This window comes from Dermacentor albipictus, chromosome 3 (assembly GCF_038994185.2).
Source record: "Dermacentor albipictus isolate Rhodes 1998 colony chromosome 3, USDA_Dalb.pri_finalv2, whole genome shotgun sequence".
NCBI classification, from domain to species: domain Eukaryota; kingdom Metazoa; phylum Arthropoda; class Arachnida; order Ixodida; family Ixodidae; genus Dermacentor; species Dermacentor albipictus.
The window spans coordinates 59,869,976-59,884,983 of NC_091823.1; the positions used below are offsets into that span (position 1 = coordinate 59,869,976).

Sequence of the window (15,008 nt, forward strand, 5' to 3'; positions counted from 1 at the left end):
GCCGAGCATCAAAAAGGGCGCATAAAGAAAAGACCGCGAATTGTGACTTGCGGTAAGAGAGGCTACTCCACAACGTTACTCATAGTGCCCGAAAGCCAACTTTTCAAGGACCCTTTTGATTTACGTAAAAAATATCTCATTAATTACTCTTCAGCCGCCACTGCTTGACGATCTCGTTATGAAAGAGCACCTAGAACAAAATATGTGTTGCGTAACGTGTCACCGCAGCGTCTCTTGCTCCGCCAACTAATCGAGCGCTGTCAACACAGGACCGGAAACAGCTGGCTGCTTGCTGCACTTGACCTGTCACGCAACACCGAGCCAGGAAACGAAGCAGAAAGAAGCAATGCTCTCCGTATTGAACCCTGCTGCGCGAAGGCGAAGGCCAGACTAGACTTTCAAGGGCCTCTGAATTACATTTTTTCCCCTGCTTAATGCACATGCGGGAGCTTATCGCGAATTTTCTCATAGAGTTCTAGTAGAGTTGACTGTTGGGCTAGTTGGTCGTCCATATTTGAAGTAGAAGCTTAGCGCAAATAAAACCACGAACACAAGGGAGACAGCGCTTGTCCTTGTCTGTCTCCCTTGTGTTCGTGGTTTTATTTGCGCTAAGCTTCTATTTCTCATAGAGGCTGCAGCGGACAAAATTAAACACTAAGATTCAGAAACAGGTTAACTTTAGCCACCTGGTGTAAAGCGAGGTATGTGTACCTTCAGGGAAGTTAGATTGCTCATTTGATCTTACCGCTGCTACTTCAGTGGTTTCTTTCTTATTACGTTGCGTGCTTGCGTAGCTAGCGGCAGCACTGGCAGAGGGCCGATGGTTTTTATTTTTCCTTCTTTTTTGATCTCGCTTTGCTTTCCTCAAGTTTCTCTCACAAACCCATTGAAAGAGCATCGCTCGAAGCGCCGTCCTTGTGTAGGCCGTACGACCACTGGCGGTGGCGTAGCCGCGTGGCCCATTTCCACGCCGCGAGAGAGCCTCAGGCGAATGCTTTCTTTGCATGCGGGGCTCTGTATTCGACCTGAGACGAGGTCGTTTCCCACTCTGTCGGGCCACGAGGAAAGTGCAGAGTACTCAGCGTAAAGCTTTCCGTGTAGTATAAGGGCGAATACACTGCCGCGCATGCGTATGCAAGCCGAGTGTCCCCAGTCGCGGCGCGAAGTGTGCTCGTGTTTTGGAAATATTGTTTTAGAGCACAACTCTTAGGCGCCCCCGGCGTAACCGTGGAAACGCGCTCGTGCCACTGCTCGCGCGTTGAGGTGTCCTCTATTGAGAGACAGTTACCGCGCTGCACTTAGACCCACCTTCCCTCCCCCCCCCCCCCCCCCCAATCAAGAATCGCTCTCTCATCATGCCAGCGCTCTCATACTGCCCCTCGCGCTCGTGCCACTGCTCGCGGCTTCATCGTCGCCTTGTTACACAGCTGGCTCCGATGCCGCTCATCATACCAGCGTTCTTACAATGCCCTTCCCTCTGCGAAGGCTCTGACGGCACTAGCCCCCTGTCAGTCGGTGTGGTGATTTTGGTCTCAAATTCCTTGACTCAATATATCGCGAAATAAAAACATGTATATAGCTGCGCTCAAATTTCGCATTAGGGAGTATCGTAATCGTCGGACATTTTTTTTTATTATGCTACAGACTTGCAGGTTGACCGGTGTCGAGGTCGGTGCCAGGCCCTTTCCTTTTTGTTCGGGTGCCGTAACATTTCATTAATATATATGTCTGCTCATCAATGACCGCGCGACAATGTGCCTAAAGAAGATAAATCGAGTGACAAAGGCTATACGGCCACGGAGGAGTCCGTGAACTTTCAGTTTACTATCTCACGAGGCAGCCGCCCGCACTTCTGGCACGCTGGTTTCGTGAACTTGTATTGCATCATAAAGCCTAACTTTTCGATTGGTCATGTCCAACACTGTCTTCTTCTACATCGTGCATGTGCTGGCATTATTACACTGGTATCGCTTGACTAGGATGTTGATAGAGGAGCTGTGGAGAACGACACTGCGGTCATAGCGGGACTACCCGCATCGCACAGTGGGTCTCACGCTGCTTGGCTGCTATTGTTCGTTCTAAAAAGCAACGATCCACCTAGCGCAATGGCGCGCGACAGGCGTGAGACTCTCGTCAGTTTTCGTCTTCTAGGCCTCTGCATCGAACGCAGGGTAGCCTCGCTCTGTGTTTGTCCGTGTCTACACAAGTGCGTTGCCTTTAGAACAATAACGACCAATCAACTAGCCCACCGATACATCCTGAACAAGTTTCACCCGAGTTCGCGAGAAGCGCAGCGCACGACCGATGCTCCTGCTTAATGAATCCTTTTGTAAAGCACATAATGAATCTACATCCTTGTTGCGTAACTTCGTCATTGTAAACTACTGTGTTACTGAATTAGCCCATTCTTTTTATCTAGTTCATTGGCATTTTGCTATCGCTGAGTGGCGCTAGGGAGACGAGCAAGAATGTATACACTTCTGCCTAATGTGTACCGCGGTTTCTTCCGGGCTCGTCGTTGCTCTTTTCTCAGTCAACTCTCCCTCACTACAGCAAATAAGGGGTAGGTGGAATCGTTCACGGGTGACGGCATAATAAGTTACGTCATCAATCGCAGCTTACACACCACGATCACTTTTGGGTTCAAATGCGTTGCACGCGATTACGCCGAAGTAAGCCTTGATGGTTGTCAGGTAAATAACCAAGAGGGGGATGCGTACCGTCAGCGTAGGCAGGCGGCAGGTAGCGCACCATGGCCGACCGCACGGATCCCCACGACGGGTTCTCGAGGTTGTTGCACATTCCGGTGAGAGTGCGGTAGCGGCTGAGCTCGCACTTGACCGGCTTCAGGAAGGTTGGGCAGATGTCCTTCACCAGCGTCTTGGAGGTGTCGACCTGAGGCAGGCCGTACACGATGGCGTGGTACGACAGTGAGAACCTGCGACGATACGAGACGCGCGTTCACATCTCGCCGGGCGAATTCGGAGGCATCGCTGCATGGGGACGAGAATTTTCGTTTTTTTGGGGGATCGCGCTAGAAGGAATGGGCTGTGAGTTAGGTGCACAAGTGCACACAAGGACTATAGTACGATACTAAATGAAGTTCATTACGTTTCGCGTGCTCATAGAGATACAGGACCAAAAAAACCCGCGATTCTCACTGTTTATTTCACTGCCGAGTCTAGGAAGCAGTTTGCGACATTCTTCCTAAACTCAGCAGTGAAATAGATAGTGAGCGTCACGTGGCCTTGTGATGATGGACCTACATGAGCACGGGAAATTCTGTATACTTCATTTGCTACAGTGCTCCTACGAGTGCAGGGAGTCGTCGCACAACTCGAGCGCCCAGCTTATTTAGAATTGTTTGAGCTTTGTACGCCTTAGATTTTATCCGGTTAAATATTACGGTTGGCTGACAATCACTTTTTGCGAATAATGAAGCTTGAATAAAGAATAATGAATAATGAATGCATAATGAATGAATAATGGTTTAATTCATTTGGGTCTACGTACAGTGGCGAACTCTTAGTCGGATTGTCTAGATAAGTAGAGTTCTCATGTATGTTGGTATGTCGTTCTCCCAGATAGTGGCTCTATAGTCATATAGAAGGCGTAATGACGAAGGTAGATAACATATTTATGTACAGGGCGATCATTTGTAAGTTTTACGGAATTCTTTAAATATCGCCAGTGGCAGATAGCATAATTATTATCCTCGAGCTGGATTATTCAAAGAGGCGGACATTACCAGCATGAGAAATGGAAACACGGATACAATTAATTAACAAGAATTCACGAATTAACTTGTTAATTAATTACTTTACGGCACATGTTGCAATTTACGAATTCTAGCCGGTGAGCTTGCAAGACGTATACACTTGCAATGAATTCCCAGAATGACAGCAGTTTAGAGGTATTATTTTCCAAAATATGGAACGAAACGCATGAGCGTTCCAGTTACTTTTGTGTTTCATGCATAAAAGAGCGTTTCGTTAAAAACGTAAGTGGAACAACAGTGCATATCTTTACGGCAAGTTTGATGGCGCGTATCTCCGAACATGTGTCATACTGGAAATTCATTCCAAGTGGATACACCTTGCAAAGTCACCGGCTGCAATTCGTAAAATGCAATATGTGCCATAAATTAATTAAATCAGAAGATAATTAGTGATTTTTGTTAATCAGTTGAATATGCGTTTCGATTTCTCGTGCAATGAATGCCCGCCTATCTGAATAATCCAGCTCAAGCAGCAGAGTTATGTTACGTGCAACAGGCTATTTTTAAAAATTTCCATAAAACTTTAAAATGGTCACCCTGTATATTTTGCTCCAAAACTAAACAGGTGTCCTTGCCACCTAACCGGTTAGCACGCCCTTCAGTGGAGTAGTGTGTTTTTATTTTGCATATACGCAAATAAGGTAGTACAATACATATGTCGACATAGGCGTGCATAATCATTGCTTACCGTCCCAATTTGCTTTTTACCGAGTAGGTTGGGTAGACATGGACAAGGACGCGAGCAAGGACACAATTTTCGTTCAGCTCTAAAGCTATTGGGCGTTACTAACTAACTCGGCCGAACTTATACCTTGATCCGAGTAAAAGGCTTCGTACAGTTAAAGCCATGTACGCTGACTGCTTCTGCATTTGTGCTAGCCCATGTCGATGTCGACAGAAAAATCTTATCGAGCAAACATCAGATGGACAAAATACGAGTAGCGGGTGTATAAACGGTTTGAGGTCGGCGTAGAGCTTTTGAGTCTGTGCCTTTTAGAGGTCGGCAGGCTTTAAAACCGCTCCCAGCTGATAAAATGAGCGGTGCTGAATACGGCCAGCTGAAGTCGAAATAACTTCTAGGCTGCAAAGAACGGGTTCCGCATCGACAACAGCTTACGCCAGGTCTGTCGCGTGTATCACGTGTGTTGAGTGTTAAGGTGCAGTAGATTAATTATATCGTTGCTTTAATGGGCACAAGAAGAAGCGGAAGCTATACCGTGTCGCAGTAAAGTTTCAATATCGATAGAAACCTTGCTACTACGCTGTTTTTTTCGTCGTGAGTTAACGAGGACTTGACGTGAATGCAGCTACCAGAGTACCATTTTTCATTATCTGAGAATCCCATGCCTGTACTTCTTGTACTGCACTGCCACACTACGTGATAGTTGTTACGTAACAGACTGCTAAGAGAGAAAAAAAAAGAGGCAGAAGGATACACAGAATATGCCTGCGTTCCCGTGGTGTCGCGCTTTTCTTTAGCATGTAGCTAGGCCATGTTGCGCCTCAGGAGCTACTGCGGGGCACGCTTTGTTATTTATTATTTGAGAGTCTGAAAGAAAAATAAGCGCACAATTCACTGTGTTCAACAAATATTGACAAATTTAAGATTATTTGTGCACATGTCCGTCGGCTTCTTTTCCGTGAAAAGTTACTGTAGCAGCACAAATTCTTTCACTGACTACACATTCCTACGAACTTGTATATCTATATATATATATAGAATAGAATATATAGAATATATATACAGTAAAAGCTCGTTAATTCGAACCGCAAGGGGAAGCCGCTTCAGTTCGAATTAACGAAAGTTCGAACTAACGAAAGTGAAGGAGGGCAACAGTACACTGCGATTTGGAAGCAGTAGGGCATGTCAGAAATTTGGCGCGTCAGAAAGTGATGGCGTGTGCCGTGGGCACATGCCACTTTCAAGTCGAAGCTTTGGGTCCGACTGTGCCACACCACCGATGTCCACCGAAACGAACGTTAGCCGAGGCTTAACACCATCACGATGAATCGCGACGGCCGATACCTCCTAAGCTGAAAACAGAGGTGCACAACCGATGAAGACTGCCGAGACAAAGACGCTGAACATGTGAAGGTGGCGAAGGCCCTGATTCGTTGGCTCTTGATTGCAAGCGCAGCTGCGACGTACTTGATTCGCTGTGTTTTGCAGCTTGCCGTGCCATCTCCGCACAACATTAGCAGCTGTACAAGATTTGCAAAGCCTCTGAGATTCGCAACGGGCAAGAAGTCTCGGAGGTCACGTAGAACGGAGAGGCGGCAGCCGCCGCTGCCTTCTGGCTGACCCCGCGTCGGTTAGATTTTTTTCCGATTTTGCCTTCTCTCGCCGTTCTCTCCGTTTCGGAGGCAATACAGCCTTGTGTGTAGGCAGTAGGCGCGTTTCTCTGGCTATGTGCCAGGCGAGCGTAGTTCGAATTATCCGTGAGGGAACCTTCTCGCGTTCGAATTAACGGACTTTTTTATACATAGACTTCTGTGGAGCTTGGCCGGACCAAATCGTACAGTTCGAATTATCCATAAATTCGAATTATTGAAGTTCGAATTAACGAGCTTTCACTGTATATATATATATATATATATATATATATATATATATATATATACATATATATATATGTATACATACCACTACCACTATACTAGCTCAAGTTTCCTACTTCAACTAAGAACAGTTAAAGTGGGCTATAGACAACGTTATTTTCGATAGATAGGGCACCGCCAGGTTGGGCTGTTACGCGAACAATTTTTCAGTTTTGGGAGCAGTGACCTCAAACTAACATGGCCACGAAAAACCTAATGCATCTGTACAACCATTATCACGCATAGGAATCAACTGTAGGGCCGTGCATTTGCTTCGATGGCCGGCACTGGAGCGCTTCCTCAAAATAGTCTACAGGTGTATAGCGGGTCACATGTGGTGTGTACTCACTTCTGAGCGAGTATCCTGGAGGCATCGAGGATGATCTCGGAGGGAACGGTCACGTGCTCAGGCGTCGGCGTGTCGGAGGAGAGCTCGTAGATCTCGTTCGGCACGCTCTCGCCGAATTTGGTTTTGGCTTCCATCAGCGCCTGGTTAACGTCGTCGTACGTGATGCACTGCTGGCCCTCGGTCAGCGTCACCGCTTTCAGCCTGGACAAAGGATGCAAAAGGTGAATCTGGACGGCACGTCGAACTGCACATACTAGGTACTTTGCATCGAAACGTCTTCTCATCTTAAACGCGTCTCGTTTTTACTGTGGCGCGCATCTCGTTTTATTGCTACTGCAGGCAATCTGAACTCGGTATGGCCGCCCGTAATGTCCAGGACAGGATTTAAAAAGTATTTCGTCCGTGGTAAACTTTTGTCATTGTCTGACCGCCTTCATTAATATTGTCTTCGCTAGCACAAGTGCTCTGCGCAGCTCATTAAGACCCCATACGTGCAAGCCATTCCGGGCTACGAATCGTGATTAAAAGCCGTATGAGCTCTTAGAAACCTCTCTGAACGCGTTTTTACTTTTAAACAACGCTTGGGGCCGATGTCTGGTCTCACAACCTTCATAGAACACCGGCGTTTCAACATAGTATATCGCAAAATGAAATAAAAAATATGACTGGAGAGTAAACACTCGCGTAGACCGAAATGGCGGAAGCAAACAGGAGCTCTTGTTTGCTGCATACATCGTAAAAATAAATAAGAATGTTGTATGAGTCAAAGTTCCCACTACATTAGCGCCGCGTCTGGGAGCGTAAGTTTTTCTCAAATAGGTTATCCGCAGGTGCTTCAACATAACGATGATTCGTCTCACCCACCGTCCCACTTTTCCTTGCGAATACGGAGAGTGGTGCCTTGCGCTCGCCTCCTTACAGCACGAGCGCGCATGTTCGTGACTTAAGTGTCATGTGTCGTCATACTTATAGGAAATGCATGAGGATGAGGAGGAAGGTGGTGTTACGTGCATAGCTCACAACGAAAAAAAAAAAATTCGGCAAAGCGAGGTGACCAAGGGTTACCGCCGTGCCCACAGTAATACGGGGCTGACTCTTGGCAAGTCGCGTGTTTCTATGCGGGCCGATGCATGGGCGGCTTATGGCAGCGCTCGTTACGTTCTAAATATGCACCCCGAGATCACGTCGCGACCCCTTCGGGTTGCTTCGAAAAGCTGTAGTGCTCGCGACCGTTACCGTTGGTAATGCGTATTAGCTCGTTTGTTTGCCGCCTTTGCACACATTTGTGGTTCTCGCTCTGTCCTCTCTGTCGGGGTCGTGGTGCCCTCTCCTGCACTTCTTGAGGTCACCGCACAGCCGATGCCGGCCGTTACGGGATCGATGACGCAATACCAAGCCTGTTGTGGTAGTCACTGTAAAGGCTTGGCGGGGCAAATCTAATGTAGTTTACTTCGCCGCCAACTTGACTCTGTCTGTAAACTGTGACGGTGAACTATCTACCCGCGAAAGTGCTTTGTCTCTGTTTGTATTTGTCCTGCTCTTCTTGTTCTTCGTTTACGCGTGTTGATGCTCCTGAGTATGCTTCGCGCATTGTATACGATACTTGAGCTCGCTTTGCGGATACGTGAAGGGTAATTGAAGGTAGATATTTGAGAGCCCTAACAGTGCTGCATTTGTTACGCAGTAGCGGGGGCTCGTGTGTCGGTATTGCTTGCGGGTCATTCAATACCAAGAGGCGATTTGCAATGGCGAATTCAACTAGTCGGGTTCTCCGCGCATCTTCCGTGCGGGGACCCCATACCGAGTGTTTTGCATTGAAGTCGCCCGCTGCGATCCCGTTAGGTGTTCGCGACTTCGCCATTGCCTCCTCGAGAGCCGGCAACGTATCGTCCAATGACCGGTGTTGCTCGAAAAATTAATGCGTTTAAGCTAAACATTCACGCACGTTTCATAATAATGGCAGGGTTAAGGGCACATATCTGCCTGAAGCGGTCAATCTGCTGCATGTGGCTGCCAATTTCATCTTATATCAGCTGCACAGCGTTCTAAAAATCACAATATCTGGGACATAGCTTTAGACGGAAAGTGAGTCCAGTTCTCGAAGGTGGTCAGTCAAGACCTCGAACGTGCAGCCGCTCAGCCATCGTCGCCGTGTGGCCAGAGGCATAACGCGAAGGGTTCGTTTCCTTCGTCAAGCGTTCCCGTTGCGCACTCCTCTTATTAAGCTGCTGCCACATTTTGTGTCAAGACCTTGGTGGGCTCGCGAAGGCATATGATTAAACTGAGCGCACTCAGTGAGCTAATTAAGTATTCGTCGCGACTAAAGTGTAACCGGCCGCCACTATATATCATAAGCGCCCGTATACCGACCGAGTTGCAAGCACCCCTGCTCTTTTCGAAGGGCTAATTGATTATGTAGGCTATACCGGACGGCGAGCCGACGGTGCTCCTATACCGCCTAATGCAGGAGCCATAAACTATCTCTGTGGCACATTGCACGGCCGCTCCGTGCGTTGTCACAAGTTGCGATCTTGCCACGCATTCCGGTGTGACTGCGCGTGGCTCGCCTGTTGCAGCTACCGCATTCAGGTGGATTTATACAGCCGGTGGTTAAAGGCTTCCCAGCGCAGATGCCTTTTCGATTGCCGCATTTACGAAAAGTAAGAGGAGATTTTATTTTTGTAACAATATATTTATGTGCACATGTTACAGGAAGATTGAATGCAAGGACTATTGAGAGTCGCGAACGGTGTGACCTACCGATGGATCTATCGCATTACCGCGCGATTAGTTATTTCAACAGTAAGACAAGTTACGCATCAGCTAGTTGTCCGCTTTGGCAAAATTGAAGAGAGACAGAGTATATTATACTCCGCTCCTCAATATCAATGCAACGCTAGCTATGCTGTAGCTGCAGAATATGTCAGCCCATCACGGACCGCTTGCAGTATATCACAACTGTGGCAACATATCTTATGTAACCTCACCCTTATTTCGAAACGCGAACCATGTACTCTATTCCGAAGTCCAGTTTTAGTTTTATGCAAGGAACATCATATGTGCGCGTCCATCGAGAGGGAATGTATGGGAAAAGCTAAATTTGTGTTTATACAAGACTCCGACCACACTGCTCTGCTGACCTTTCCCCAACTCTCCTTTTCTCCCAATAATTGAATGATTAATAATTGATTGCTTCATTAATTAGTTGATCAATTGAATGACTGCAAACTAAACTTAGTAAATTAGCGTATACTTATTGTGTATGTTCTCAGTAAGCAGGCAATGGCAGTTTGGATGCCCTTCGCACTGCTGTTCGACTTCGTCGCGCTGTTATTTCACAGCTATTCGAGAAAGAATACTGTAGGAAGGAGACAAGGACTAGAACAAAACAGTGTGTATATATATATATATATATATATATATATATGTATATATTGTACTCCGCTTCTCAATATCAATGCAACGCTAGCTATGCTATAGCTACAGAATATGTCAGCCGATCATGGACCGAATTCAATAACAACGCTCATAATATCTGATCTGCTTGCGCCTTGGCAACCGAATGTAGCATGTCGAGGTTAGCGAATTGGCACTGGCGCTGGCCAGCCGGGCACCACGAACAGCTCTTTTATAACGTCTGACTTGACAAGCAAAAGCTGTGGCTCCCACAACACTGCGCCGTTTTGCAGAGGCATGCAGCAGACATCCTCTAGGTAACGATGACTGTGGCACACATCCTCCACGGGACCCCTGCCAGCAAGGCCGCGCACCGCTGTGCTCGGTCGCATTAAGTCATAGCGACGAGATTTTGCAATCGCCGCAGCTACTTCTTGCGGCCTCCGACGAAGTTACAGCTTTTTCGCATGCCCGAGGCAGTGGTTGCGACGAGCTAGCTCCGTTGGTGACACCGGTAGATGCAAAGCCGGCTATGTATCTACAGCTCCGAGCACTGTTCCTCCGACTCTTAAGTAAAACGGCCTGCGTCGCCGACCATCGCCAGGCGACGGCCCGCCGTGTCCACCTATGGCGTGGGATATCATTTTTATTTGATTACCGTGCCGTTCAGTCGCCTTCGAGGCAACCCGGTAGCACGCGTACAGCGCGAAGTGCACCCCGTTCCCTCTTGGCTATATTGACAGAGTGCGCAAGAATGCGAAGTAGCTCCTGTGCCGAAGGAAACAGGTGCGTGCATGGAGACATGATTTGCGCTTGCTGTAGAGCGAGTTCGTTTTCGCGCGGGCTAAGGGAAAGTAATTACTTTGTCGTGGTGGCGGCGCCTCACTGATAGAGGCGGTTCTTGCCCACGCGTGCTCTGGTCTTTTCGCGCTTGCAGAAAATTTATGCTGGCCGACTTCTGTTCCTTTTTTGTGCGCGGCAGCAGCCGCTTCTGAAAAGCTGGGCATTCGTGACTAATCAGCTGCTCGGTGTCCATAGGTCGCGGGGTTGGCACTACCATGATCGTAATTGACGACGCGAACTGGCAAAGGGAAAAATAGGTCCCCTTAAATGAGCCACACTTCCTTGAGGCGGACACTGTGGCTTTCGAAACTGCACCCACATTGCGAATGCGACCACTATACGTGAGTGCCTCTGTGTATTTATGTGTAAGGTGAAGTATGTTACAACCCTGCCCAGCGCGTCAGTTACTATAGCTCCTGCCCGACGCTCCCCGCTATGCATTCAGTATAACCTGTGTTCGAATACAACTCTTTCCTTTCACGGGAAATACCCCAAAGATCTGGTTGCGTGGATATCATATATATATATATATATATATATTTGACTAATAATGTCGCGGTGTATGAGCCGAGAATTAGAAGGCTGTGTTGCCTTCGTTTTTCTCGTTTCCCAGCACATGAAACTTTTTCTCTCTGCAAAAGTAGCCTGTTTGCTATCTTAGAGGTGCAGATTCCGTAATCACACGCGTTGCTGCCTGAATCTTTCACCTGAACAGCAACAAAAATTGTACCCTTGGTGCACCTGTCATCCCGTGCCTCTTTTGTTGTCAGAAGTTCGAGCTTCTTCTTAGTATACCGGTCAAACTTAGCTTCAGATTTTCCTTTGCTGTGTAACAGCAACTTAATACAATGACAGCGACACGCAGATAATTCATCGACAAGCCTCTTGCTTCTAAACAAACATGCATATAATTAAGGCGAGCCGAGCAGGTAACTATAGCATTGCCATTCTTCTTCACTGTTATTCGCTTTGAACAATGATGTTTGACAACGTACTGAATACTGGTAAGTCGGCCACGTGTATTAACCTTGTCTTCAGATAAAATGCACGCCGTTAAAGTTTGTCGGTTTCTTTCTTTCTGTTTTTGTTTTTCTCTGGCCACACGGAATACGTAGGCGCAGCACCGCGGCGTTTTCGTGACTTCACGCTTTGCAGTTTGTCTATAAAACGGTGTACAAGCGGCTTTAGTCCCGGTGCACGCTTAGGAGGCGCCATACTGGGCTGTATTAAGGACGTTCTCTTTCTCTTTTTTCTTTCTTTCAGTTTCACGAATGATAAGAGGGTGTCCGAACCCTTGCGGGATGCCTAGCCCGCCTAGCAACCAATCCTTGGTTATGCTTACAAACAACTAGTAATTAGAAAACTATTAAAAAGCGATTGCGTCAATATCTGATCAAGTCGGAGAAACAAGACTTTGACATGGCCTATAGCAGAATATGTAGCATCTAGTCCCGTTTCTATTTTGTTTCTACACGTGTCTCAACAATCTCTAGAATGTCATCAAACGAAGAGTCCGCAGTTATTTTCTGAAATTGTGAAAATTGTGAAAAAAAAGAAGAAACAAAAAAAAAGGATTTCGCGGGCTGGACCGCGTTATCCGCTATACTCACTGGGGCACGAAATTGGACAGGTACTGTAGGCCGGCCGCCGACGCTAGCGAAGGCTTTTGTATGATGGCCGCATGTGGCTTGGTCGTCGTCACGATGAGCGCGCAGTCGGGGCCGTACTCCGGGTTGTACGGCGTCGGCCGCGAGTCCTCGAACACCAGTGTGCCGCCGATACAGAGCAGCGTGGTCGCTGTCATTATCATGTACCTGCGCAGAGGAGAGAGATAACGCCGTCAGATGAATGGCGAAGTTCACTGCGCGGGCGTAGCTTGAACACAATGAAATAACAACGAGTGCCACATAAACGGTTGCCCAGTATCACTGGTAAGAAAGAAGGCGCGGCAGAAAAATGGAAAGAAGCGCGTAAAATAAACGAAGGCACTAATGAGCCATTAGCTAGAAATACGTACACACGCAGGGTCTTCATTAAAGCTAACACTTGTGTACAGCTAATCGTGCAAATAAGTGGCAGAGTGGCCTTTCTGGGATACAAGATACAGCAGTGCATTAATCGAGCAACTTTCGACAACAAGCTCGCGAAGTGGAATGCATATAAATGGCTGGCCGACAATTCGAAAACGAGAATGTAGGCACAAGCGAGTGAACAGGACAACTCTGCAGTGACCTGCTGTTTACCCGTGTATACATCGGTCGTCGTATTTATCTCCATTGCAGAAGGGTAACCAACTACACCAACAAAGGGTAATGTGAAATCCTGGGCTAGTCTCTCAAGAAGGGCATTTCGCTAAAACTTTTCGTAAGAGCTGATTCCATACGATGGCCGGCCAGCGGTGAACATCATTTACGAACTAGAAGTTTTGCGAATATGGCATTTGATGCGTTGCCAGACAGAAATATTAGATAAGGATGAATCTAATGCACCAAAGTAAATGCACATTGTAAATAATACACACTGTGATTTTCCCTAACCAGGCGGGATTCCGCTAGACCCTCTACTTCGTAACCATATACTTTGTAATGACTTGTGACGATAGCCGTGCATCCATTCTGTATATTGCCGCTAGACAGTATACGTAAAGAAAGGATGTCATGTCGACAAGGAGGAAAAGAAGTCTGCTTGAAGCCTATAAGAAGAAAGTATATAGACTGTATAGTTTAATTTTTGTGAATATCCTTCGGCTTTCTCTGCAATTCTTTTCTTGTAGAGGCATTCAAGAACATTGGCTTCTAAGCTAGCGGCTACGAGAAGGTCCGTACAACGATGCACTTATTAGTTTTAAAGAAATCTCAATGTTCTATATACGTTGCGGATTTTTTAAAGAAATTCTCGTGTGCAGCGCTGTTACGAGTGATTTTTCACGCCATAAGAATTCCTCTCTGGTGGGCTACGAAGCGTCAAGAGCTTTAGTCTTTTTCAGATCTCCACCCAGGTCTTCTCCGATATTCAGGCCGGCGAGGATGGTGCTTACGCTTCTGAAAACCCATTTACTGGGCAGACAGGTTGTCGATTGCCTCTGGGCTGTGCGCCTGATTGCTCTTTTCAATTTGAGGCCACTGAAGCTTGACGGGGCCGCCATCGCGCGTAGTGGGTTGCGTGCGAAGTGAAAACGGAGCAGAACAGAACAGAGAAAAGCTGTATGCATTTATTCATATTATGTACAGGACGCTGGTGCTACGTCTACTGTAAGACGCGTTGAAAGGCTGCATCTGCTCCTTAAGCTTTGTTCATATTGGAATAGAGCGGACAGCGAAGGTATGATTCAGCTTTTCCAGGGTAATTAACAAACGTGTAAATTGATTGGAGACTTGCAAAGGCCCGGCTTACGTCAATTATTCGGCGCCAACATACGACTAGAAGCATTGCTCGCTGTCTCTCCACTACGTGCAACTATGGCTTTTTTACAATGCAATGCCCCGAGATATTCTTTTAAAATATTGTGTGCTATTCGAAGACATAAATGGTGGGCGATATTGCCGCAAAACCAACAACCTCCGTGAAAGCTATTAAAAGGTGTTCAGCGTAAGTGCTAGCGCAGTATAATGCTGCTGTGGAATTGTATATCCTGTTGTGTTATGCCGCGCTTCGAAAAAGCAGCAGTTGCGTACGCGATAACGTCAAATGCAACAACGTCGTGACTTCAATACGCAACAAGAGCCTGAAAGTAAGGCAAGACAAAGCGCGCTGGCGGAACAACAAACGCGCAGCCCTATCGAGTAGAGAAACAACAAGAGGCACGTCGCTGTGCTTCCAGAGCGAAAAACGCTTACTCCATTCATTCAAATGCTCTCGTCTCCGCTGTTTCGACTGTGTATCTCCTTTGCATCCTTGTCTAAAAAGAAAGACACGAAAGAGGAGGTCGACACGAGCGCGCAGAGCCGACGCGATCAAACATTGAGGCAAAGAGACGGTGTCGCGCTGTCGGGAGACAGAGAGCGAGATGAGTCGTGTTGTCGGACGTGGCGCTTCACCGGCAGC

General features: G+C 47.2%; 1 protein-coding gene across 1 annotated transcript in view; it reads right to left on the reverse strand.

Moving 5' to 3' along the window:
- The window catches only part of LOC135898755 (salivary peroxidase/catechol oxidase-like), a 217,239-nt gene that overhangs the window by 63,057 nt on the left and 139,174 nt on the right, over positions 1-15,008 (reverse strand). The window contains exons 2-4 of the mRNA XM_065427888.1: positions 12,575-12,778; positions 6,726-6,926; positions 2,721-2,938 (exon numbers count right to left, since the gene is read on the reverse strand). Of these exons, the coding sequence (XP_065283960.1) occupies positions 2,721-2,938; positions 6,726-6,926; positions 12,575-12,778 (623 nt within the window). The remainder of the gene's footprint in view (positions 1-2,720; positions 2,939-6,725; positions 6,927-12,574; positions 12,779-15,008) is intronic.